Genomic DNA, 27,366 nt, shown 5'->3' with positions numbered 1-27,366 from the left:
GTCAGTAATGAATGCCAACAACTAGATACAAGGTAAGCCAACAGGAGACCTGAAAATATAGAACAGTTTACATAGCAGTTTAATACTGAAGATTTTATTAATAGTAATGTTTTATAATAAGTAAACAAGTTCAACAAAGTTGCAGGGTACAAAATCAATATGCAAAAATTAATTGCATTTCTATACAATAACAATGAACAATCCAAAAATGAAATTAAGAAAATAACTCCATTTCTGAAGCATCCAAGAGAATAAAATTCTTAAGTATAAGTTTAACAAAAGTAATACAAAACATACCATAAAAACTACAAAACATTATTAAAAGAAATTAAAGTCTATTCCGGTCCTCAATTGATTTTAAAAAAAGAAAGAAATTAAATAACTATATAAATAGAAAGATATCCCATGTTCAGTTTCAACACAATTCTATCAATATTCCCCCTGGCTTCTTTGGAGAAATTAGCAAGCTAATTCTAAAATTCATATGGAAATTCATGGAGCACATACTAATAACATAATCTCGAAAAAGAATAGAGTTGGAGGATTCTCAAAAATTCCTGTTTTCAAAATTGCAGACTGTAATCAAGGGATACTGGCATAAGGATAGGCATATCAATCAATGAAACAGAATTGAGAGTCCAGAAATAAAGCTTCATATATACAGTCAGTTCATTTTAGATAAGAGTACTAAGATAAATGAATAGAGAAAACAGTCTTTTTAACAAATACTGAGCTCCAAATCATGCACATTTCCCACTATTATCTCTTCACGTATTCTATATACAAATTTAAATCTAGCAACATACAAAATCTAGAGATTTTAGCAGTCTCATCATAAAGGAAAGCAGTAAAACTGGAGGAAGAGGGTGTTTATTACATGCATTCATTCAACAAATATGTTTCAGGCACCAGTGAGAAAAGCACTAGCCAACAAAACAACATCCAACAGAAGTGAACAACTGATACATGCAACATAAATAAGTCATAAAATTACATTGAGCAAAAGAAGACACAAAACAATGTAGTACCTACAAATCCATTTGTTCGAATCTCTAGAAAAAATCTCAAATATACTGACAGAAAGCAGATCTGTGGTTGCCAGGGCCATGACTGGGGTCTCCCTGCAATCAGTGAACTACAGCGGTGACAGGAATGTTCTGTATCTGAATGATGGTGATGGTTAAATGGGTATATAAGTTTGTGAAAACTCATTTAAAAAGGACAATTAAATGGGTACCTTGTATTATGTGTAAACTTCCTTGGCAAGGTTGATTTAAAAATAAAAATGGAATTAGTTCCTATGGATATTAAAAAATAATAAGCCCTGCATGAAAACTTGCCCTAGATCAACACTAAAAACTAAGCCCGGTCTGAATTTCACTATAAAAGTGAAAGCCTCTAGAAGTATGCTTGAACAAGAACAGTACAATGAAAAAATCAGGAGGTTATGAAGTCAAAGACCTGACTCTGGATCTTACTGGGTAGCTTATATGACCTGGAAGAACTTAATTACCAGTTATGTGGTAGAACCTACCTTATTTACTCAACTGTAAAATGGGAAAAACTCAGCTAACCTCATGTAACAACTGTGAAGAGTATATACAAGGTATACTTTACTCTAAGTAAAAATGTCCTTACGGTAGCTTAGCAAAGTCTTGCCTCATTTGCCTCTGACCTTTTCTGTACCCATCTACCATTCTCTTCCTTTCCCACTACATTCTAGGCACACAGACTTCTTTGCAATTTTTTAATCATAAGACATCAAGAATACATCTCTCTCAGGTTTTTTCTTGTTATTGTCCCTTCCTGAAAGCCCTTTCTCCTGAATAAGCGCAGGATTGCTCCCTCGCCACAGGCTCACTCCTTGAGGGAAAATCAGTGGGAAAGGACTTCCCTGACCAGCTTATTTAAATCTGCACCTCATACACACTCCACACTTTCTCTTAGTTTCTTTTCCTCCTTATCCTTACCACCATCTGTCAGACTATATGTATCTATATAGATTTTATTTGGTACACTGCTATATTCTTTTGGAATAGCACTTGGGGCACATAGTAGGAGTTAAATAAATATTTGCCAAATTAATGAATAAATGAGTAATATAAAGAAAGTATCTAATACAATACCTAAATGTTGTCTTTGCCTACTTCCCACAAGCAAAATACTATTTTCAAATACATCCACAGATATCAAAATGATTTTGAAGCCCTCCAGAAAACATAAGCTTAAGAAAATACTGAAAATACAATCTGATTTTAGCATTTAACATAACGTCTTAACCTACATTTTCATTGTTGATACAGTAAATTAAATTAGGCAAAAATTCTTTTAAACTTTTTCGCTGTAAGTTTATCCAGTTTAAACCTCTTGGAGATCAATTTTGATATGGTACTTCTGTATATTAACCCTGTCTCATAATTGTGTGATATACTATTTGCTTTTTTTTCCCAGGAAGTACGGAATAATGCTTGGGAGGGGACCACAGACAGGACTATAACATATTACTCTTATTTTGTCTTTATGCTTATTAGTAAGAATGAAAAACATAAACAGAAAACGTGAAAATAGAAGTGAATATAAAATATTCCCTCTTCAGAGAAAAAGCCAAAAAATACAAGTTTTAAAATTACCAGTTTCTAACTTTGAAATTTAGAACTTTTTTTAAACACAACCATACGCAGTGTTAGTGACAGTAAATTAAAAAACACAGTTCACACAGAGTTGGAGAGAATGTAAACTGGCACAGCTTTGCTGTAAGAAAAAAAGCAACTGAATATTAAAAGCTTTGGAAGATAACCTTTCATACGCCCAACATATTTATATTTGTTAGGCCCTGTATGAGGTTTCAAATATACATTAATGAACTAGACTGAACTTGTCCCTACTCATGATCTAGTGGGGGAATGAAAGACAAAATTTTTTAGCATAATAGTTAATTACAATAGATGCTAGGTGAGAAGAGTCTACTTAAGAAAAGGGTAGTTGGGGAAAGACTCAGAGTATCCTGTATACTATCGGATGTGCTAAATGCTGTAAATATGTTGTCATTTACTCCTTCCAACCTCTGAGGTAAGTATCATTATTATACCTGTTCTTACGGAAAGAATACTAAGGCTTGAAAAGTAATTTGACTAAGGACACAGCAATTGGCTAAGCATTGGACCTGCTTACCTCCAAAATTCATATATTTTGAAATGATTGTACTTACAGAAATTTCTTCTAAAGAAATAAATGTACAAACGATTCAGGTACAAGAATGTTCATCACAGTGCTATTTGTAAAAGTAAAAAGTCAAAATAAAATGTTCAATCATACACAATCACTAAATCAGTTATGCTCTGGCCATTAAGAATCTTATTTTGGATAAATATATGACACTGCAAAATGCTTATGGTGTCAGTTTTGTTTTTTGTTTTCAATACAGGTTCCAAATTAGCATGTATACTCCAATTTCTTCATCACAAAAATGCAAACTTTCGTGGATATCTCTGAGGGACTTTTTCTCCCCTCTTTATTACAACTCTCCAGCATTTTCACATCCCCCTATATTACCTTAATAATCAGAGAGAAAAATGAGAGACTGTAGAGCTTACAAACACATGTATACAAAGGAAATGACAATGTTTGCATCAGTTAACAATGGTTCTCTAGGTTGTAGGCTTGGAAGTGATTTTTTATTTTCTTCTCTCACTAATCTTTCCTTTCTACTTTTTCTATAATAAGCATATGCTATTACTACTTTTTTTTTTTTTTTTAAACCACAGGTCTCCTTCAGCAGAACCTCACATTTAATTCACTCCATATAAAAATTTAAAAACCAGTAAATAACAGTATTACTTCCTTGGTATGCTGTAATAATACATATCAATATACAAGAATCTAAAATTATAAAACAGGTAAGTTATAGAGAAATTTTCTATTACAAAAGAATCTTCTCTTTAAAAAAATTTACCCCAGAATCCCAAGTTGAAGTTCCCAAAGTAAATAAAAACTTCTCAAATCATTAATTTGAATCAGATGTTCAAAATCAAAGGAATTAAATACTCTTTTTCTGAGCCAATTGATAAATCCGAAACTATTCTCAAATAGTGTTAAGTGACAGAAAAGCAAAAATAATCTTTGCCTTGTCTTGATATTTTAGCATGTACATTTTTGGTACAAGGCTGGAATATATAATTAAAAATAAAAGCCTTCTTCATCATATAGCTTAGGATATAAATTATTCTGAGGAATGAATTCCCTACTTTTAGTTAATTCCAGTGAAATAAGCAAAGAGCCTTAGATATTGAAAACTTTATTCTAAAGTGTGGTAATAATCTTCTAATAGTAAACCTAACAGTTGACTGAGTATCTGATGCCCGAGTATTTTGCTGTGCCTGACAATTATTATTAAAACTATCAAAATTATAAGGGGGCATATCTTGACCAGAATCTGTAGATCTTCTAGAAGTTCATATGTTTTATATCACAAGGATAAGTTTTATAAATAAGTTTTAGATATGAGTCCTTTGCTCAATTTTAAATTATTTGCCTTAGTTAATATGAAAGAATGGAAGAGCAAACTAACTGAGTAAAGATTTAGGGTAGCTGTATTCCAGTTTCTAAAGTTTTAATATATGTTTTTAGAAGAAAAAAGTATTTTGCTTGTAACTGGCTTTATTACGGTACACGATTAAATAATCAGCATACCTAACAAATATTTAATGTCAGTAACTAGATTTTACAAGGATGATAGTAAAAGCAATGCCTTTTCCTACAATGCACAACAGTCATTTTCCAAATTCATTACTCTGTGATTCACTTTCCTTGCTTTGCTACTGCAGCTATTTAGTACTATTCTGCTTGCCTTATATGGTCTTTACTTTTAATGTTTCAAAAGGCTCAGTACCCAAGAGATCTTACAGATTTAAGGGACAAAGAACAGTGTAAGTTATTCATACACATTATATGCACAAGAATACACAAGAGTTTCCAACTACTGCACTGACATTCTCAATGCTCTAATTATAAATTACAAATGATTTTCAAAAAATAGACATGATGTTCACGAAAAATATGCTTGGCTAACAATGATAAAGGACACAAATACAGTTACAAAAATGGGAATACCCCAAAGATTATCATGATGTTTTACCCTAATGATACAGGAGTTAAGATGAAGTAAATTTCCTGCTATAGATACACACAGAAAGCATCAGGACCTCAGCATGCAAAAATATTCAATTAACTGGCCTGCTCTGATGAACACAGCAGAATCATTCTTTACCACTCCCACAATCTTTCCAAACTCCTTTCTCCCAAAGTCCAATAAGCCAGTTGTCTTTTTCTTTTTTCTGAGATGGAGTCTAGCTCTGTCACCTAGGCTGGTGCACACTGGCATGATGTCAACTCATTGCAACCTCTGCCTCCCAGGTTCAAGCGATTCTCTCGCCACAGCCTCCCAAGTATCTGGGATTAGACACGCGTGCCACCACGCCTGGCTAATTTTTTGTATTTTTAGTAGAGACAGGGTTTTCCATTTTGGCCAGGCTGATCTTGAACTTCTGACCTAAGTGATCCACCTGCCTCGGCCTCCCAAAGTGCTGGGATTACAGGAATGAGCTACTGCACCTGGCCTAATAAGCCAGGTATCTACTTAAATACAAATGCATAAAGGGCAAAGCACCCAAATGCAGCAGCATCACAAGATAAAAATGAATGAATCATTCAATCAATCATACAACTTAAGAAACTACAGTAGTTCTCCCCTTATCCGCGGTTTCTTCTTCCTCAGTTTCAGTTATTCATGGTGAACCACAGTCCAAAAATATTACACGGAAAATTCCAGAAATAATTCATATATTTTAAATTAGGCACCATTCTGAGGAGTGTGATGAAATTTTGTGACATCCCGCTCCATACCACCTGGGACATGATATCCTTGCTACATATGCTACCCACCCCTTAGTCACGTTAGTAACTATCTTGGTTATCAGACTGACAGGTCACAAAAAATACAAGTACAGTACAAGAGGTGTTTTGAGAGACAGATCACATTTGCTCTACAGTTAAACACTTTTGCTTTCATTATCTGAGTTGTCATCAGCAACACTGGGAGGTATAAATTATCAAACAGCTGAGGCTCTTCAATACTAATTGATTATACCAGGCACACAGCTAGTAAGTTCATAGAGCCCAGACTGGAACCCATCATCTGAATCCAAGTGTGAAGTCTTTCCAAAATAATGTATTATCTGCTCATTAAAGATGAGCACATACTCAATGGTACATTTATCAACTTTCAAAAAAATAAATGGTACGTGCTGTTTCTTCTGAACTTCCAGAATTTTTGCAATATTTGCTCTACATAAAGGAAATGGCATGGGAACCAACACCAGTAAATACCTACTGTCAGGAGTTTTACAGGATCTTATTAAAACCCACTTAAATACACTTAAGCGAAGAAGATATTTTATTAATTTTAAGGACGAAAACAGGCATAGAGGAAAAACTGCTACAGGTAACTAACTCTGCATTATTCAGGTTGTAAAAGGTAGACACTGTCTGTCTGAATCCTAACCCATTAGATTTATCCCACTTAACAAATGAATTATTAAATGCCTATTATGTGCCCTGTGCTTTGCCAAGTGCTGCAGACAATGTGAAGATTTATTTATGTTACTCAAAATATTACACATCTTACTTCACAGAAGGTCATTTAAACAAAATTCCTGGTAGGAAAAACATGTTTAGACTCTAAAAGCAAGACTGCATTCTTGTTTACATTTACAAATCTGATACAAAAAAGAGTATAGTGCACTCTGTGAAATAAATTGTGGCTAATTCTCATACGTCTCAGAAGCTCCTCTTTAACCTAACAAGTCCCACTCCAAAACGAAAACAAACAAAAAATTCACAAAAACCTTTAATCCTTACATCAGTCCTACTGGGTAAGTATTGTTATTTATCTACATTTTTCTTTGTTTTTATTTATTTATTTATTTATTTATTTTTTTTTTTATTTTTTTTTTTTTTTGAGACTGAGTCTGGCTCTGTCGCCCAGGCTGGAGTGCAGTGGCCGGATCTCAGCTCACTGCAAGCTCCGCCTCCCGGGTTTCGGGCGCGGTGGCTCAAGCCTGTAATCCCAGCACTTTGGGAGGTTTTTATTTATTTTTAATCTACATTTTTCAAATGAGAAAACTGAAGTATAGGGAGGATAAGTCACATAGCCAATTGAAAACAGTACAATGGTGATTCCATTTCAGGCTGGTTAGTTCCAGACATTATGGACATTATGTAAAATTTCAGAATATAACTCTTTTTAACAGCAGATAGATCAGCTCCATTTTATTCAGTCAAAAGTGAACTAAATAGACAATTAGGCTACGTGGGCAGCTCTACATGCCATAGTTGAACCATTAACTTTTGCTATGATAAAATAGTATATAATGCATACAATAAAAGCAGCAATTTAGGTCAGTAATCCCAGCACTTTGGGAAGACGAGGCAGGCAGATGGCTTGAGCGCAGGAGCTCAAGACCACCCTGGGCAACATGGAGGAACCCTGTCTCTACAAAAGATGCAAAAATTAGCCGGGCATGGTGGCGTGCGTCTGTAGTCCCAGCTACTCGGGAGGCTTAGGTGGGAGGATTGATTAAGCCCAGGAGGTCAAGGCTGCAGTGCACTGTGATCATGCTGCTGCATTCCAGCCTGGGTGACAAAGTGAGACGTGTCTCAAAAATAAAAATAAAAATAAAATTAATAATTTGCTGAAACTACATTCTCAGAGAAGCAATTCTTTTTCTTTAAAAATATTAATTTAGGATTTGTTTTTGCACGTCAATTAACAAATAATGCTAGCAACCTAATACAACCAAGTGTTATATGTATAGTATTTTGAGAAACACACAAACAAGTATATATAAAATAAGCACTTCTAGTAATATAATATAAATATCAGCTCCTATGTAGGGATTTTATCACTGATTCAGATTTTCTTCATATTTTTCCAATTTATCTAAGAATGTTAAATCTCCTGTCTAACACATTACGTCAGATGATAATACTCAAACTTTGCCTGCCCCAAAACGTTTGTAAAAATTCCATCCCAGTAATGGAAAAACCTTGAACAGTAGGCATTCATTTATATGTATAACAAACAAGTTCTCTAAAAGAAACTACAGAGTTTCAAAGTCATACAGTTGTTAACAAATAAAAATCCTGCTTATATGAATACAAAGTACTCAATTTGTTTAATGGAGAGAAAATAATCTTTCAAAAATGTCACAAATACACACCATTAAGCTATAATTTTCATTGTAAATCGACTGTGGAATCTAAACTTTCCCCTGAAACACAAATCTGTTTATCAATCTCATTGGCTATTTTTTTTTCCAATGGTTAATGGTTCCCTCATCACATAAAAGATAAGACCTCTCATACTGTGGCTACTTCATTCCTTCAACTAACATCTCCTATGAGGTCCCAGAATTCTGTCAAGGGCTATGGAGGATTACCTTGCCATTCTCCAAATCCAGAATATTTTCCCAAGATTTGTGCATTTACAAGGCTGATACCCTCCCCTCCTCCACCTAGTTAACTACAAAGCACCCTTCAGAACCCAGTTCACTTACCACCTCCTTGAAGCCAACTCATTAACTCCCTGAAACAAGGTTACTGTACGCTAGGATGTTTCTACAGTATGACAAAAATTTAACTTGAGGAATTATGCAGTGCAACTATAATAGTGCACAGCACACAGTAACATTTATTGGACTGTACAAGGAAATCTAATTAAACATGAAAATCATTACTAATTTCTGAGAAAAGTATAGGTTTGATTATTCTACATAAACACATGAATTAAGGAAAGTTTTCAGTTTGCTTTCCCATGTCATTTTCCAGTACTCCAGACAGACCACCCCCCAACCCCCACAATTCATCTGATGTAGAAAACAATTTCAAGGCACCTTAATAAAAAATAATCCCTCCTCCCTATTGCTCTTTATAAAACTTATTACAGATTACTGGGTCCACCATGGTATTTTCAGAAGTTGAAAGACACAGATTATTATGCTTTAATCATCTCTTCTCCCCTTTAGAGCTTACCCCCATTTATGCAGAAAGCACTAAGTAATTGTTGATGAAATTTCTTATCTTTAAACATGCAAAACTTGACCCTATCTCAGGGCCTTCTATTCCTTCTGTCTGGAAAAGCATTCAACCACATTTCTGCATGGCTTACACCTTTCTCTGTTTCTGCTCAAATGATACCTCCACAGAAGTCTTCTCTCATCACCCTACTTAATCTCTTTTTTTCCATTTCTAATCAAGTGCTGTACTTTTATCCCCCTTTATTTTTTCCTAAGTTACCACTAGCTGAAATTATATTTATTTGTTTACTGTCTGTCTCCTCCTCCAGAATGTTAGGTTAATGAAGGTGGAGACTTGTCTGAATCACCATCATATATCCAATAACAATGTCGAGCAGAGACTAAACACTTAAATTACTACAGGATTTACTTGAAAACATCTAGAGTGCTAACATATAACCAGCAGAGCCTAAACTTTAAATTTAATTTAATAAACAATTTCTATCCAAACTCTACTAAAAAACAGCTAAATTACACGAGTTTCGCATGTGCAGGGAATAGAAAAAGAACTTTTAAAATACACAGAATTTTACTGTTGGAAGTGAGTTTGGCAATCAAGCACAGAGATTTTCAAACTATGATATGAAACACCTTAGTGTTTCACTAATTTGTGCTTCACAAATTCATTTAAGCATTGGATTACAATTTTTTTACACACATACATCCATTTTAGGATGAGTGATATACACACACAAGTGCATTGTATACCAAACTTAAACAGTTTAAAGACTATCTCATACTGGCCAAAGGATACAAATTTCAGTGAGATAGGGGGAATAACTTAAAGAGATGTATTGTACAACATGGTGACTATAGTTAAGAATAATGTATTGTCTTTTTGAAAATTGTGAAGGATGTTTTTGCACCTTCAAAAATGATAAGTATGTGAGGTAAATCATGTGTTAATTACCCTGATTTAGCTGCTCCACAATGTATATATATTTTAAAACATGATGTTGTACACCATAAATATACAAAATTTTAATATGTCAAAAAAAAAAAAAAAAAAGACTATCTCAGATGTCAGGTTAACCAGTTTGGCTGTATTAAAGTTTGGCCTGACATACTTATAAATATACCTAGAATTTCTCATAAGCATAGATTAGAAAGATTATGGCTCCAATTTTTTGTCTAATTTCAGGCCAGACATGTTCACTCCCATAAAAACTACACCCCTAAAGCATTACTTTGTCCAGTAATCTGTTCAGCATATGACTACCTCAGAATAATGGTGCAATAGTATGTAAAATGTAGCATCAATGATATGTTATAACCTATTCTCATTATAACAAACTATTTGCTTTCAAGTTTTTAATGTTTCTCAATGAATGTTTATAATTTTTAAAAATGAGCAGCTGTTGTATATTGCCAGAAAGTCAAGCTTGAAACAAAAATTTCCTACTGCTGCTTGTCTTTCAAACTTCTGTATCAATTCGATTAAATATCTAGGATCTGCAAGATGATCAGATGCAAACAAAAATAAATCTTCCATCAACACCTATTTTATTTAATAAATCACGATTTTCTCTATAAAGTAGCGTTAAAATAAACGAGAAAGAAATTAGACTCTAAGTACAGTCTGAAGATGAAAATGGCCTTCATAATTCCCAACTTCTAATTTTCTTATTGACCAAAATAGCTTGTTTATAAACATAAATGTTAAGTTTTAAACTTATTTTAAATAATATATATAAAATTAAGATAATGAAAGTCCTCTCTGCAAGCTGTAAAACATTTTTAAAATATGAAGTAGCAAAGCCAAAAGCAGTCAGGTGCTTGGAATGGCACAGTAAACCTAATATTTTATTTTACTGACCTATGAAAGATTCTTACAAGCAGAAAACTAAATACAAAATTTACATGCAGGATAGGCATTATAATTTACAAAGTAGAAAATAATACAAAAGCACATTCTTGCCAGATATGACACAAAACCAAATGTTCCTCTCTCAAACACATTGTATTACATAATCAGTCATTACGTTTTGTCCAGATGCTAATACAAACTGGAGCTGTTACAACATCTGAATACACAAATGGAAAAATAGTATATCAATATGTTTGAAAAACAAGCAAGTCTACTCACTGTTACCTAAATTGCCAGGACACACAATTTTCTCTCACTCATTTATCATTAGTTTTAGTAAAAACTTAGTAAAAACTTACTAAATGTGCATTTTCATCTACTCACATATAAGGAAAGACATTCCCATTCAGAAAAGGCAGAGAAAGGATTGGTGTCTTGAGTACTGGATCATATTCCCTTTTTAAAAATATATACTCTGTATCTTTAGCAGCTCTTAGTCACTAAAAGGTCTCTGGAACATATACAGGCAATTAAGACATAATATTCCTAAAATCATTATCAATATTAGCATATCTACTAAAATGATATTCTGGGAGTCATCTATCCTGTTTTGATTTCGACATCTCTAAAATGGGCACAAAACTGGCTCACAAGCTCTTAAACAAACCTGTAAAGGCCAGATGTTTCTCAAAATCGCCGTTTCAGATTTGAGAAAGGTAAAATGTTGTATGTATCATATATGACATAACATCTGCCAATGGCAACACCTGCAGTCAAACACGTGAACATTTCCATATGAAAAAGTGGGAAAATCAGATTAAGAAAGATGATAATCAGATTCACAGGTATAATTCCAGTTGATATTTTCTCACCTTATTCAAAACAAAACTAAACAAATGATCAACTTTCAGAGCTTTTTAAATTTTGGACCTCCAATAAGACACATCTCACCTTATTTCCATAAGGGCAATTTTATTCAAACTAGAGAAATCCTGCTTTCTACTAACCAATGGGCCAGGCATTAAGAGGAAAAAGGTGAGAAAAACAGAATCTAACTTCAGAAGCCCCAAATATAATAGGAGCTCATGTGTAGGTACTGGTAAACATGTTACCTTGTAAAGACAAATACAAAATATCTCCTTCAAATAATGGCCATAACCACACATAATACAGCAAGAAATACAGACCTAAACATCCTGCCAGAAGCAAAACAGGGTATTAATCACTCTATTACTAACATCCTCCCCTAATTCCATACTAACTCAACACACAGTTCTCTAAGAAGCTAGTTATCTATTTTTCCATATGTAATTAAGAAGCAAAACTGTAAGACAGGATTCAAGAAAGTGAAGGAATACAGGATGCCATTCTTCCCACCACTTTTCCAATCTGTTGCTTCAGATCTGTGGATTGTGAAACAGTACTGACAAATGACAATCTAGCAACAGTTCAGTTTAATAGATACGTATCTATTATACGTACCTACTAAGTATTATGCACTATAGAGGCATTTGAAACATGAACATAAACAAATCAAAGCCCTACCTCTCAGGTGCTCCCAGTCCAGATGGACAGTAAATTACAATACAGTGTGACATTCTATAATAGAAGTTTGAAGACTAAAAAGCAATACAGCAGAAAGATTTGAGGAGTCAGGAAAGATTTATGAAGAAAGTGATACCAAAGAGGAGTATAGAAGAAGTTCATCAAACAACAGAGAAGTGAAAGATACATAAAATATGCACCACCACCCTCCCCCACATACATACATGCAATAACATACACATGAATAAAAGGAATAGGATGGGCGTGGTGGCTCACACCTGTAATCCCAGCACTTTGGGAGGCTGAGGCAGGCAGGTTGTCTGAGGTCAGGAGTTTGAGGCAAGCCTGACCAACATGGTAAAACCCTGTCTCTACTAAAAATACAAAATTAGCCGGGCGCATGCCTGTAATCCTAGCTACTCAGGAGGCTGAGGCAGGAGAATCACTTGAACCTGGGAGGTGGAGGTAGTAGGGAGCCAAGATCGCGCCATTGCACTCCAGCCTGGGCGAGGAGCAAAACTCCGTCTCAAAGAAGAAGAAAAAAAAAGAATAAGGAAAGGAAAATGTTCAGGGTTAAGTGGCAAATAGTCCAAAATATCTAACTATATATCTAAGTGGACTTAGATCCTGAGTCTAAGCATATACAAAGCACTCAAGTGCCCAGAAAACGAAAAATTTCCCATTTTTTTCTAAATAATTCACTTTTTTTGTATTTCCATATTATATATCATGAGCTCTTGACAAAAAGTAAACATCGTAAACTGTTTTATTACTTTATAATGCAGCACACCCCCAAGTGATATACCAACGGATACCAACAGATTTGCAACTGTATTTCAGAGAACAAGCTGTCAGAAAACACACTATGAATTCTATTTCCAGGACATTCCTAATAGTATAGACAAAGTAAATAAATGAACAAGCCACATCAGCATGATTAGTCATAACAGTTGAATTCTAAAATAGAAATCAAAGGATGTTAAACAGAAAAACTAAAGAAATAAAACCCTAACTTTCATTCCACTTCAAGGCAAACTTTCTTTTTTTTTTTTTTTTTTTTTTTGAGACGGAGTCTCGCTGTGTCGCCCAGGCTGGAGTGCAGTGGCCGGATCTCAGCTCACTGCAAGCTCTGCCTCCCGGGTTTTTACGCCATTCTCCTGCCTCAGCCTCCCGAGTAGCCGGGACTACAGGCGCCCGCCACCTCGCCCGGCTAGTTTTTTGTATTTTTTTAGTAGAGACGGGGTTTCACCGTGTTAGCCAGGATGGTCTCGAACTCCTGACCTCGTGATCCGCCCGTCTCGGCCTCCCAAAGTGCTGGGATTACAGGCTTGAGCCACCGCGCCCGGCCTCAAGGCAAACTTTCTACAACGACATCAACTTTAGCACAGCTCTTTTCAAAATATCTGGTATAAGTCACAGTGAAATTCAATCCCTTTAAGTATCACAGGTAGAAACCGCTCTTAGTAAGGAAGAACAGTCACCTGTATCATCAAGCAGAATAAGTTCTACCATAGCACTAGATCCCTTGATTAACACTGTATATAATTCCACTCAAACATTACAGTACACCTCATATTAACTCTGCCCCTGAACTGCCCTACCTGGTACCTTGGATCTTTTGCCTCTTTGTGTTACAAAATCCCCTACAGATCCAGGTAACAAATAACATCATAAATGTTGGGTTGTATATTTTCCTAAAATCTCAGGAAAATTTTAACAAATTTTAACAACAAAAAAACAGCTATTGTTTAACATTGCTTTTAAAGAGCAAAAAAATAAATTGTAAGCTAAGTGTTTTTCACTAGTCTATTAATGCTTACTCATTATTTCACATATACATGTGAAGCATACATTCTATTTACATTATCAGAAAATCTTATGAAGTCTGTCACTAGAAAACATAAAACTATAACTTATACAGGTTGTAAAAAATTCTGTAATGGTCTTTCAAAATATAGGTACTTTTAATACCAGTATCTACTAAAGGAATACAAATGAGAACTGGGTTAGAAGCACTTCTAATAAAATCTATTCATACACCTGAAAATTTTATTTACTTTTGAACAAATAATTTTCAGGTTATAATAACTGTAAAGCATCTCTGAAAAATCAAAAAGTGCAACACCCAAAGTTATAAAGGAAAAACAAAGGTAATTAGTCCTTGTAGGGAGGTATATGGGAAGTTGTATCATTCTGAATTTTTTTGTTTTTGTTTTTTGCCCAGCATCAGAAGATAAGCCACATTCTGAGTTTTATCTTCAAGATCAGGTACTTGGGGATATAAATCACTCACACACAAGCATTTTGCCCTCCTTTTCCACCATATAAATTAAAGTATTATAGAAACTGAAAAATTGTATAGGCTGTATGTGTTGCTTGGTTAAACAAACAGGCAATTCTCATTCCCTGAGATCAGATTAGGTTACAGATATCTCTACATTGTATACTTAAAAAAAGATTCCTGCCAACAAATGTTTACATTAACTTATTTGTATTGATGAAGTACTAATTCAGATACAAAAAAAAAAAACTTTAGCAGAGTTTCTCACTTCCTCTCTAAAATACAAAGTATTCACAAAAGTTATTACAATTCAAGCTCTCAGAAAATATGAGAGAAAGATACCTTTTCTACAATAAGGATCTTACAAAGTCAAGAAATAAGTGAGTAGAGTGGAACATGTTTTGTCTTTAAGTGTATTTTGTATTTCTTTTTCTTTAGATTTAACATTATAAAAGAACTACAAACTAAACAAATTCAACATACAGAGCTTACTAATTATCTTGGTCCATTATAAAACATTTCAATGAACTGGGCTCTGAATATAGACACTTAACCATTTCAGCCCACTATGATTCTTAACCCTTTCAATTCGCAATCTTACAAAATTATAAGAGACATATTCATTGACGTTTGGAAAGAACTGTTGTCAATTATGCCAAGCATTCCCAAACTCAACATAAACCTTGTATGTAAATGGATACTTTAAAATTTCTATCTCATCCCTCACCCCATACTTTATTCTTTCCACTTATCTTGCTTCAAAAGGGAAATCAAGAGTCACACTTATGATTCCGAGCTCTAAAAATTCCTAATATCAAGCATGAAGTATGTTCAACTTTGGAACCTTAAATTTAAGTTGGCTTCCCTCGTGAACTGACTTTGAGTACTTTTTACCATTTCGCCAAGAATCTAAGGGTTCAAATCAGTGTACTTAATTACGAAGAACTGCCCAAACGATTTTAAAAGGAGTGGGATTCTCTGACCAAGAGTTTTATGAAAATGAAACAAAATATGTTGCACTCAGTCTTCCGGATGTTGAAAAGTGAAGATGTCTCCAAGGATTCGAAGGAAGTTGTTTAGGTTCCTTCTGAGAGGGTGGTACCCTTATGTAAGACTTTAGTGGTGGTAATACCGTACCTACAGGCCTGGAATAAATATAAAGTCTAAAACCTTGGAAATACTTTGTATAAAAGAAAACTACAATTCACTTTTGCTAAGGACCACAGTCACCAAGAGTCATCAGCTTTCTCCCGGACAGACAACAGTGCCTCAATTAAGAACTACAAAGGCCTCTTTTAACCCTACTCTTTTCTTCTGTGAAACTTTTAAGTGAGACCTACAACAGCAAAAGGTGGAGAGGCCCCTGCGGAAGTAGAAAACCAGGGCTTGTAACTTCACAGACAGAAGCATCTGTGGTTCCTCCGCCGCCCCAGGACCATCCGGACTCAGTCTACGACACTACGGAAGCTTCACCTTCCTGGTGCGGTGGCAGAGGCAGCATCGCAGTTGCATTCCTTCTCCCTCCACCATGCACAGCCTTCGGTATCCCAGGGCCTGCAGGCTCCTGACACCCGTTAGCCAGTCCAGTGTCTCCCATCTGACACTTACACACACACTAACAGAAATACACATAACTGGCAGATGATATACGTGTATTGAGAATGTAAGGAGCCAGAGACAGCACCAGCTGCTGGGAAGGCGGCAGAGCCGTCTAAAGCGGGCTCGAGCTCCTCAGCCACGGCCGCAGCCGCCTTCTCTTCTCCCCCAGGAAGCAGCGCGGCGGTAGCGGCTCCTCCGCGCTGGCGGGAGCCTAGGGGAGTGGAGTCTGGGGAAGCCCCGCCACTCGCGGATGGGACCGGGCCTAGGATCTGGAGCTGCTGCTGCAGCGGCCCGAGTACAGCGACGCTTTACGTCCCGTCCACCACCACCCCCATACACACCCCCTCCCTCCCTCCACCGCCGCCACCCCCCCTCCCCGCCCGCTCCGCTCTCCCTCTCTCGATTGGAGCCGAGACAAAAGCAACGGGAAGCGGCGGGCCGGGACGCTACCGGCGGACCCCGGGCGCGGCCGGACCGGCCCCGGGGCATTCCCCCGCCTTGCGGGGGCCCCGAATCCGCCGCCCCCGCCGCGCGCCCCGCTGCCAGACTTCCGAAAATTTGCCAAAAACTCACCGCATGAATTTTCTTGTCCCGCGGATCCAAGATGGCGACGTATCCACCGCGGAGGCTGCTGGGAGCAAGACCTTTACCCTCTGACCGCCGCCGTGACCCCCGTCGCTCCGGCTTCCCTCCGGGTGGCGGCGGAAGGTGGGAGCGGCGACTGCAAAGCAGCAGCGATGGGGTGGGTAGGCCGCTTCCAGCGCGCTTCTAACAAGGTGGGGAGAGGCGCTTCACTCCCCTACCGCCCTTACCGCTGCTCCGTCTTGTCTCCCATCGACTCACAGGGAGGCTTGCTGCTCCTCCGCGGCCGTTACAGAGAGCGGGGCTTCTGCGGCCGCTGCCGTTTTCCTGGGGCCAGGTTGCTTCGCAGAGGGCTCTGGCCCCAAGTCCGAGGGGGACCGCAGGGTCCAGGGGCGATGAATGGTGAGGTGGCTTCAGTCCGCCCTCCCCGGGGATGCTGAGCGTGTTCGTGTTTGTGTTTGTGTTGGACACCCCGCCCCCGCACGTCCGCCTCCTCACTCCTCCCCTCCTCACTCCCGCCACCTGGGCGAATTTAACCGTGTCCCCGTTTCCTCCCTTAGCTCCCGCAACCTCCGGAGCTTGTGCGCGTACTTCAGGGACCGGCACCACGTCACCGTCACCTTCTGAGTAGTGAGTTCCCCTCTGATGAAACCACTGGTGTATTTACTCACCATCCTCACCTTTTTTTTTCCCCCCCCCAACCTGGTGGAAGGAAGTACATAATGGAGAGCAAGTTTTTAAAGCACGGTCGTGTCGTGTGAACTTGCTCTAGCCAAATTAGGTTTATAGCACTTTTTCTGACTCTCATTCCCCCCAGTCTCCACATAAACAAGAGTGACCAGCTGGGTCATCCGCAAGACCATTTGAAATTATTGTGGCTTGGGTGGAAACTTAAAGGAGTGAAGTATCTGCTTTCCAGAAAAATCGTTGTCGTTCAAAGTGAAATTAAACTTTTCTTTGCAATAATTCCCCTTTATTTCTTTGTATGTCTGTAAACTCTTCACTTTTTTTGTAATTACTAGACATTTCGTTCTTAAGAGCCTCTGCATGTGTGTTTTGGAATTGTGTAGCTTCATAATGTGAAAAATTGTCCTTTTCTATTTGAGTAATTAGTTAATTTGAAGTAAATAAAATTTCTACTTCACTTGGTTGTTTCTTTTAAAAATTTACCTTTTCCTTACAAAAGAATCACTGTAATCCAATTTAAATTTGTCATTGAAGGTCAAAAATAAGAAATAGCAAGAAACACAACATACTATAAAATAAAAGGTAACTGTCATGTTTTTGAAGGTAAGGTGTTTTGACATAGCAGACATTGTGTGAATTTATTTCAACTCCTAGTGGTACTGGTGTAGACAGAAAATGTTTTACTTGGTTATTCATTTCATCAAACATTCTACTTCATTTTTTTTTTTTTTTCCACTTCAGGAAAATTCGAGGAGGAACAACACATTGGTGTCTTTCCTTCTTTTCTCCCCGTCTTCTCCAAATAGTCCCTTCCTCTTTCTGCTTTCTCCTCCTCTCATGTTAACATCTTCAACCATAAGATGGTGTGTTAAAAGATTGGTTATACCTCTTTAGAATGACTTCCAGAGGGTGTAAGTCTGATTTGAGAGTTTTATTACCTTGAGTATTTTACTGGAAGAGATAGAACAACAAACATTTTTATAATAAACGTGTGGGTTAGGAGTGTTAGGAGAAAATACATTGATACTATTACTTTCAATATTTGATACTACTTACTTTGACTCACTGAACACTATTTGTTTAGGATGAATTCACTTTAAGCCATGTTGAAGAACAAGCCTTTAATTGTCCTATTATTTGTGCCAAATCTATTATAAATTTGTTAAAATTGTTTTAATACCTACCTTAGAGGGTACTCTAGGTATTTAATGACCTAGCATTTGTTAAAGGCTTGTGTAGTAAGAATTCTTACTATAAGAGTTACTATTCTTACTATAAGAATAGATGCTACATTTTTTGAATTATCCTGTTGCATCAAAAAGTTCATCTTCATTGGTAATGTTAATCAAGTTTGCCCATTTGGTAGTTTGGTTTTCTTTTGACTATCTTAATAGATTGTCTTTCTTTTACCTGAAAAGTAGTCCATACTAATAGGCACATGTTTTGTGTATTTCCAAAATATGTGTTATGTTAAATTCTCTGTACACTTCATTTAAAAATTACAGACTTTGAGGAAAAAAAATACCCTATTAAGGGAAGAATGAGTTTGTGTATAACTTGTAGAAGAAGACGGCCACCCATTTTTAGAAAACTATGGATGGTATTGAAAATTTTGCCATGGCAAGGGATAAAAAGCACAGGCTTCTCTAATGTGTCTAAAACAACATTTGAATCCCCTTTGTTCATTCCCTAAATCTCCTGCTCCTTTAGAATTCCTGATTTTCATAAATAGTACCACCATTCACTTATTTGCTCAAGCATAAAACTTGGAATTTTCTGTGATTCTTCACACTCATACAGCTCATCAGACAGTACCATCAATTCTGCCTGACAAATATATTCTGAATTTAGCTGCTTATCACCTCCACCGCTACAGCCCTTGGGAGCCACCATCATCTCTTGCTGGACCACGGCAATATCCATACTAGCTGCTTTCACTTTCTGTACCCTCATGAAAATTTTCCCATTCAAACCATTCTCTATATACCAACCAAAGCAATCATTTTAAAAATGTTATTAGGTTATGTCACTCCCTTGTTTAAAACCCTCCAATAGCTTCCTTATGCACACAGAATGAAATCGGAATTCCTTACCATAGCCTTCAAGACTGCATAATCTGGCTCCTGCCCACTTCTCCATCTTCCCAGGAAGCAGTACGGGAAGTTGTTCTCACCCTTCTTACTGCCTCCTTTCTGTCGTGGGCTGAGCTCTTTGTAGTCTGTAGCAGAGCCTGTTGTCCCCAAAAATTCCATTTTTTTCATAGTAGTAGACATGGATACATGGCTACCCAGAACAAAGACTGTATTTTGCAGCCTTTCTTGTAGCCATGTAATGGTGCTGGCTGATGGGATATAAGCATTGTATCATGTGGCACACTTGTAAAACCATCCTTAAAAGATAGTTGGTGTACACCTTCAATGCGGCTTTTCCTTTATCCTGTACCATGGACTATAGATGTGATTTTGGAACTCTAGCTGCCAATTTGTGTCTCATGCAGGTTCTCTCATACTAGGGATGGCAAAACTGGTGGAAACCAGGGTCCCTGAGGACTTTGTGGATGAGAGCACCATGCCAGCCCTGCACTCGTAAATGTCTATATTATTACACCCGCTATTTTGGGGTCTCTTGTTCTCAACTGAATTTAATCTTACCTGATACTCTGTCTCAGGGACTTTGCACTTGCTTTTTATTTTTTATTTTTATTTTTTCAGCCTGGGATGTGGTTTTACTGTCTTGAATATGGCTCATTCATTCTCTTCCTTCAGGTTAACCCAAATGTATCTGACAGGCCTTCCATGGCCACCCTATCTAAAATAGCTCCCATTCCCATTTATTGTCTATCAATCACGTGCCCCTCTATTTTCCTAATAGCATTTATAATTTATCATTATCTTCTTTATTCACTGTTTATTTCATACCTCCCTTCACCCTACAAAAATATAAACTACACCTGTTTTGTTCACTACTTTATCCTTCACACATGGTGGGCGTTAGATAAGTGCTGTTAAATTAGTGAGTCAGTGAATGAAGCAACAAAATTCTTATCCAAGATTAGCTAGACTATTTTAATATTAAATGAGTAAATGTCAAAAGGTATCCTTAACACAAAATTTGTAAAATCCAATCTAGGAAACAGGAAAAACGGTACTAAACCAATAGAATATTCCTAGTCTTCAACTTAATAAAGAAGATGTCTATCTTTTTCTGGGAAATCTGTAAGGCTATTACAAGGGGGAAAAAAAAGTAGACTGCACTGCAGTATGGCCAGGGCTAAAATTCACACTAAAAGGGGTCTGATTTATAATTTACTAGACCTCAGTTTCTATCATCTGAAATACGTGTAAGAATCTTAAGCTTTGAATGGTAATATTGTAACAGTTAAAAGTTTAATAGTAAGCCCAACTTATGAGTGACAAAACACGTTAAACATTAATCTTCAGGCATTATTTTAACAAGTGGTTATTTCTTGATAGTACTGGCAAGGGTTCAGAGAAACAGGGCTGCTTATATTGCTGAGAGTATATGTTGGCAGCACTTTTCTAGAGTGCAGTTTGGCAATATGTATCAAAAGCCTTGAGCATGTGCATTTGACCCAACAATTCTTTTAGAAATGTGTCATAAGCAGGCTGGGTGCAGTGGCTCATGCCTGTAATCCAAGCACTTTGGGAGGCCAAGGCGGGCGGATCACCTGAGGCCAGGAGTTCAAGACCAGCCTGGCCAACGTGGTGAAACCCCCATCTCTACTAAATACAAACATATTAGCTGGGTGTGGTGGCGCACACCTGTAGTCCCAGCTACTCAGAGGCTGAGGCAGGAGAATCGCTTGAACCCGGAAGGCAGAGGTTGCAGTGAGCTGAGATCATGCCACTGCACTCTAGCTTGGGTGATAGAGCAAAACTCTGTCTAAAACAAACAAACAAAAACAAAGGCCAGGCATGGTGGCTCACACCTGTAATGCCAGCACTTTGGGAGTCTGAGGTGGGGGTGGATCACCTGAGGTCAGGAGTTCAAGACCAGCCTGGCCAACAAGGCGAGACCCATCTCTACTAAAAATACAAAAATTAGCTGAGCATGCTGGCGGGTGCCTGTAGTTTCAGCTGTTGGGGAGGCTGAGATGGGAGAATCACTTGAACCCAGGAGGCAGAGGTTGTAGTGAGCCGAGATTGTGCCACTGCACTCCAGCCTAGGTGACAGCAAGACTCCATATCAAAAAAAAAAAAAAAAAAAAGTATTATAAGCAAATAAGGATGTGTTTAACAAGTTAATTGCAAGGGTACTCTTTACTGCATCATTTATTAGGAGATTGGTTAACTAAGCAACATCCATACAGTGAACAGTATTCAGCCATTTGAAATGAAGTGGAGGAAATTTTATTGACATGATATATTGTTAAGAGCAAAGAAAAAGTTTTAAAATACAAATGTTTACTTTTAAGTCTCACAAAGATCATCTAATGAAATATGCATGAAGTGTTAAGTCAGCCTTGCAAACGTAACTATTTTTTCATTATTTTTATCTCAGTTACTGTTAGAGGAGCATTTTATATTGAATGAGGATCTTTATTAAAACTTCTCTTCAGCCTTCTGTGAAATCTTGTTATGATGGCTATAGTGACACTATATTAAACATAACCAGAATATGTTTATGCTCAAATATTTCAAACAATATTTGATGCTTAAAATACCAAAATGACAATGAAAATGAAAGAAATTTGGATAGTTCCTTAGAGTTGTTTGTGTTTCAGATACGAACATAAAGTATGTTTTTAATATTACCAGTTTTGAGAATAACAGAATAAATGTCTTCTCACCTTAATAAGATGTTCTGTTCTGACTCAGTATTCATTTGGCATTTGTTTTTCAAATGTAGCTGAATCTCATTCATGTGCCAGGCACTGTGTTTTGTCTCTGAGAGATAGGAAAAACCAAACTTTTTTCCTGTTCTCAAATACTACTCAATACAATACTTCTGCAACAAGATGGGGTAGGGTAGCGGTCCCTCTCACCCCTGCCCACATCAAACCATCAGTTCTCTCGCAGACATCAGCTGGGTGTCTCAATTCTATTCAGTTCTGACACTGTCTACCTGGAGGCAACATCAGATCGAACAGATTGAGGGCTTGGTACTGCAAGACTGCCCCCACCACTTCCAGGGCCAGCCACAAGTAGTAGGTTGTCACCTAATACTCCTGACCAAGCTATAGATCAGGATTCCCATGATCCCTTCCTCAGGTTCAATTAGTTCACTAGTGTGGCTCACAGAAGTCAGAGAAGCTACTTGCATTTACCCATTTATTATAAAGGATATTACAAAGCATACAAGTGAACAGCTGGATGGAAGAGGAGTCTGCACACCTTTTCTCCCATACCTTGCCCTATGTATAGGTAGGGAGAAGAGGTGTGGCAATTCCATGCCCTCTCCAGGCAGGCCAGCTTCCAAGAACCTCATAGTGTTCAGCAATCAGGAAGCTCTCTGAACCCTGCTTGTCCTTTTGGGTTTTTATGGATACTTCATTATGTAGGCATGATTGATTACATTATTGGTCATGGTGAGCAAATAACCTTTAGCCCCCTCTCCCCTCCCTGGAGGTGAGGAGCCAGCTTAAAGTTCCAACTCCCTAATCACATGGTTGGCTTCCCTGGCAACCAGCTCCCATCCTGAGGCTATCCAGGAGCCCATGAAGAGTTACCTCATTAAAACAAAAGATTCTCCTATCATCCAGGAAATTCCAAGGGGCTTAGGAGCTCTGTGTCAGGAACCAAGGGTCAAAGACTGAATAGAACAAGGTTCTCCCAGTGCCCCTATCTAGAAGTTTTAGGACTTCTGGGCTAGGAAACAGGAATGAAAACTAAAAAATCCATACAAGATAGATCTGTATATATAATATTTTAAATCACATCATGTCATTTAGTTCTCAAGAAAACTATGTGATGTCAGAATAATAGTGTAATATTTTCCATTTTCTTGTATGCTACATGTATGTAGCATAGATCATTTAAACTTGTGAACCACAACCCCCCCCCCCTTTAAGTATCCTTGTCCGTAGTATACTGAATCTCTCTAATACTCATCACCTTTGGAATTGATCATGGCAGTATTAAAGCCACTTCTCTTCTGAACTGAACATTAAAGATGCTATTATCCCTCCAGTGCTTTTGTGGGTCACTATCATCTATAAAAATATCCTAAAAGGAGAAGCCAAATAAATGAGGTAACCAGTGGAAAGAATATAAGATCCTTAGAATCTAAAAAGTGGCTGTAACCAATCAGCATAATAAAACCTCTAACAATAGAAAATATAGTTACCACTTAGTTTAGCATATGCTAAATGGCAAGCACCATAATTACATGATTTCACTCAATCTGTGTAACATTTCTAGGCGATAGGTGGTATTTGCATTTTACAGATGAGGAAATGGAGGCTTTAACACAGATTATAAAGAGGATTGGAATTCAGGTTTTGTAACTACAGAACCTATTCTCCTTTCTTTTTTAAATGTAATTTTTAAAATATGTGTAATCTTTTTGTATATTCATTTTCTTGGGAGAGGATCCATAGATGTCACAAGATTCTCGAAGGGGTCTTTACTGAAAAACAAATGTCCGAGAACCACTAAAACTCCGTGCTATGAATTTAGTGCACTTAATAATGGGGAAGAAAGTAACTCCGACATAGTTTGGCCACAGAATATATTTTTGAAATGTTACTAATCAATCAAATGAATAAATATGGAGAAACTAGGTAGATGCTTAAAATTCTGATTCAACTAACTTGAGTTGCTGTTATACACTGGCCTCACAGATTATACACTACTGTTTCTCAATTTTGAGTATTATAGGAGCACCTTTTATGAATTTTTGTGGATACCCAGTGTGATAAACTATTTTCTTATAAAGTTACCCTAATATGTACAAATAGAAAACTAGGAGTAAACTTATGTTTTTAGCTCTATTTTAACTGTTAAACTAGAAAAAATTAGGAATGAAATAAAACTAAAATATTTTAAGTTAACAACATTAATGTAAAAGTTTTTTGTTAAGCCTAAATCATCATTGGAAATAGAGCACAGATTTATTTGAATTTGAGATACCTATGTTGCCGTGTGATAACTCAGTTTTCCTAAGTTTTCTCTGTTATGATTTTTTTGAAACCTTTGTTCCAGAAGCAAGCAATTACAATATTTGACGTTTACCTGGCATAAATGGATCATTAATTTACTTATTCTTTACTGTAGCCCAGGGCAATTTTAAGTTAAATAGTCTGGCTCCAACTCCATTATAAGCAAACAAAAACATGGGCACTCAAGTCAAAGTGTTGGGCCACTAGGGATTTAAGAAGCAAGGTTATGAGCATAAGGATTTTGGATAGCTGAGATCTGGAATTTTATCTAACTGAAACACATGCAAGCTTCAGTACCCTTCGATAAAAATGCAATATTGTAAAAATTACTTCTGTAAACCTCAGTTTTGCTGCCTAAAATTTGTGCATAAAAATATGACTATGCTTTTCAGGACTGTCACAAAAATGTTATCAGATGGGCCGGACGCTGTGGCTCACGCCTGTAATCTCACCACTTTGGGAGGCCTAGGCGGGCAGATCATGAGGTCCGGAGATCCAGACCAGCCTGGCTAACATAGCGAAACCCCGTCTCTACTAAAAATACAAAAAAAAATTAGCCGGGCGTGGTGGCGGGCGCCTGTAGTTTCAACTACTCAGGAGGCTGAGGCAGGCGAATGGCGTGAACCCGGAAGGTGGAGCTTGCAGTGAGCTGAGATCACACCACTGCACTCCCAACTGGATGACAGAGCAAGACTCCGTCTCAAAAAAAAAAAGAAAAATGTTATCAGACGACATATGCAAATGCTTAGAGCAGTGTATGGAATGAACCAACCACTCAAATAGTTGCGATAATGGTGATGATAATAGTTTTATGTGGAAAACCGCATGTAATCTAAGAATTTTTAATACAGAAAATTACTAATGAGGCACCTGAAAAGGATAATGGAAGAAAATAATAGACTACAGAGTCATTTAAAAAAAACAACAGAAATATAAATGTGCTAGCTAGTTGAGTGTTAAATATTTTCTGTTGAGAACTAAAAAATAAATCAAGTAAGGTAGGGAAGTAAAACGTATCCCTAAATGATTACATTTTATAGCGTCGACTAGTGATCATGGTTTTTTTTTTTTTTTTTTTTTGAGACGGAGTCTGGCTCTGTCACCCAGGCTGGAGTGCAGTGGCGCAATCTCAGCTCACTGCAAGGTTCAAGCGATTCTCTTGCCTCAGCCTCCTCAGTAGCTGGGACTACAGGCTCCCACCACCACACCCGGCTAATTTTTTGTATTTTTAGTAGAGACAGGGTTTCACCGTGTTAGCCAGGATGGTCTTGATCTCCTAACCTCGTGATCCGCCTGCCTTGGCGTCCCAAAGTGCTGGGATTTCAGGCGTGAGCCACCGCGCCCGGCCGTGATCATGTTTTATTTTGCTGCCATAAAAATAGTATTTTTAAATCACTTTTAAAAATAAACATGTTAACTAATCTTGAGTTTATGTAATGGCATCCCTTTCACAGTTATTAAGAGGATTTTAAAAGACCCGTCACTTTTTAAAGACATTGTTTAGAAGAAGATAGTTACCAGATATTTACAACAGTTTTTAAACAATCTTACATTTTTAATATGATGTCCAACTCTGAAGTAGTTAGAATGGATTGTCATAATCAATTAAGATTTTTAAAAACACTGCCTAATATAGAGGTAAACACCATATTTTATAAAACACTTATTGTACTTCGTCAGTAAGAGTAAGATTTATTTCCATTAGCTTGTGGATTATAAAAGTTGCTACTGCTGCCATAACTTTGGTGAACATGATTCTGGAGGAATATTATCCCCAAACCTCTTCTTTTCCTTCTAATGAAGCAGCCTGCAATTAGGAAACAACTCTTCATAAGCATAACCCATATAAGTGATCATGTAAGAGTTAAATGGCAAAATCCAGAGAAACAGCCAGTTGATCTTTTATGAACTCAGCAGCTGCCACTGAGGAAACAGATGATAATGTAGCACAACAAGATACCAGAAAACACAGGGCTTCTAGATACTTAGTAAAGAAGACCTTTTTGAAAGCTTTATCCTGAAAACTAATCTCTTCTTGCTGAAAGCCAGGGAATCTTAGAATCTTAGCAAAAACAACACCACTTACAATAGAGCAGAGGGAAGAGAAAATTTGTTTTGAATGAACCAACAACAGCAGACATTTTTATTATACTTTTTTTAATTTATAAGAAAAAAAGATTTAATTGGATCACAGTTCTGCAGGCTGTACAGGAAGCATGGTACCAGAATCTGCCTGACTTCTGATGAGGGCTTCAGGAAGCTTACAATCATGGTGGAAGGTGAAGGGTGAGCAGGCATCTCAACATGGTGGAGTGGGAGCAAGAGAGAGCTATTACACTTCTTTAATTAAGTTAAAGAATCTACGTGGCTTTGCCTAGTTCCTTATAGAAACAGAAATTACAAAAAGGGAATGAAGGAGGGAGAGAGGAAGGAAAAAGGAAGGAAAAAAAGGAAAAGGGAAAGGAAAAAGGAACAAGGAAAGGAAAAAGAAAAAGGAAAGAAAGATTCTAAACTAGATTCCTCAGTATACTAATTCCATAAGATACTGGTAAGTATTCTGTTAAAAAGAAAAGGATTTCATTGTAATGCTCTGAATTAAGAGGTTTCATTATTG

The 27,366-nt window shown here is 37.1% G+C and overlaps 2 protein-coding genes across 13 annotated transcripts in view; one reads left to right on the top strand and one right to left on the bottom strand.

Moving 5' to 3' along the window:
* CNOT2 (CCR4-NOT transcription complex subunit 2) overlaps positions 1 to 17,419 on the bottom strand; it is a 107,782-nt gene extending 90,363 nt beyond the window's left edge. For 5 of the 6 annotated variants that reach the window (XM_077953074.1, XM_015152183.3, XM_077953072.1 and 2 more), the window contains exon 1: positions 16,937 to 16,984. The gene's annotated coding sequence lies outside the window, so the exon portion shown is untranslated. 6 annotated transcript variants of the gene reach the window in all.
* LOC144332960 (uncharacterized) overlaps positions 16,959 to 27,366 on the top strand; it is a 130,428-nt gene continuing 120,020 nt past the window's right edge. For 5 of the 7 annotated variants that reach the window (XR_013401234.1, XR_013401235.1, XM_077954725.1 and 2 more), the window contains exons 1-2: positions 17,038 to 17,347; positions 17,506 to 17,575. Coding sequence is in view for 5 of the 7 variants with exons in the window: in XM_077954725.1 (XP_077810851.1) it covers positions 17,101 to 17,347; positions 17,506 to 17,575 (317 nt within the window). In the remaining 2 variants the exon portion in view is untranslated. Of the gene's footprint in view, positions 17,348 to 17,505; positions 18,090 to 27,366 lie in introns of those variants that run through there. The other 2 variants (XM_077954726.1, XM_077954727.1) reach the window with 2 other exon arrangements.

The sequence above is a fragment of the Macaca mulatta genome, chromosome 11 (genome assembly GCF_049350105.2).
Source record: "Macaca mulatta isolate MMU2019108-1 chromosome 11, T2T-MMU8v2.0, whole genome shotgun sequence".
Lineage (NCBI taxonomy): Eukaryota > Metazoa > Chordata > Mammalia > Primates > Cercopithecidae > Macaca > Macaca mulatta.
Note: the sequence above shows the minus strand (reverse complement) of the source record. Positions and strands in the feature narration are given on the sequence as shown.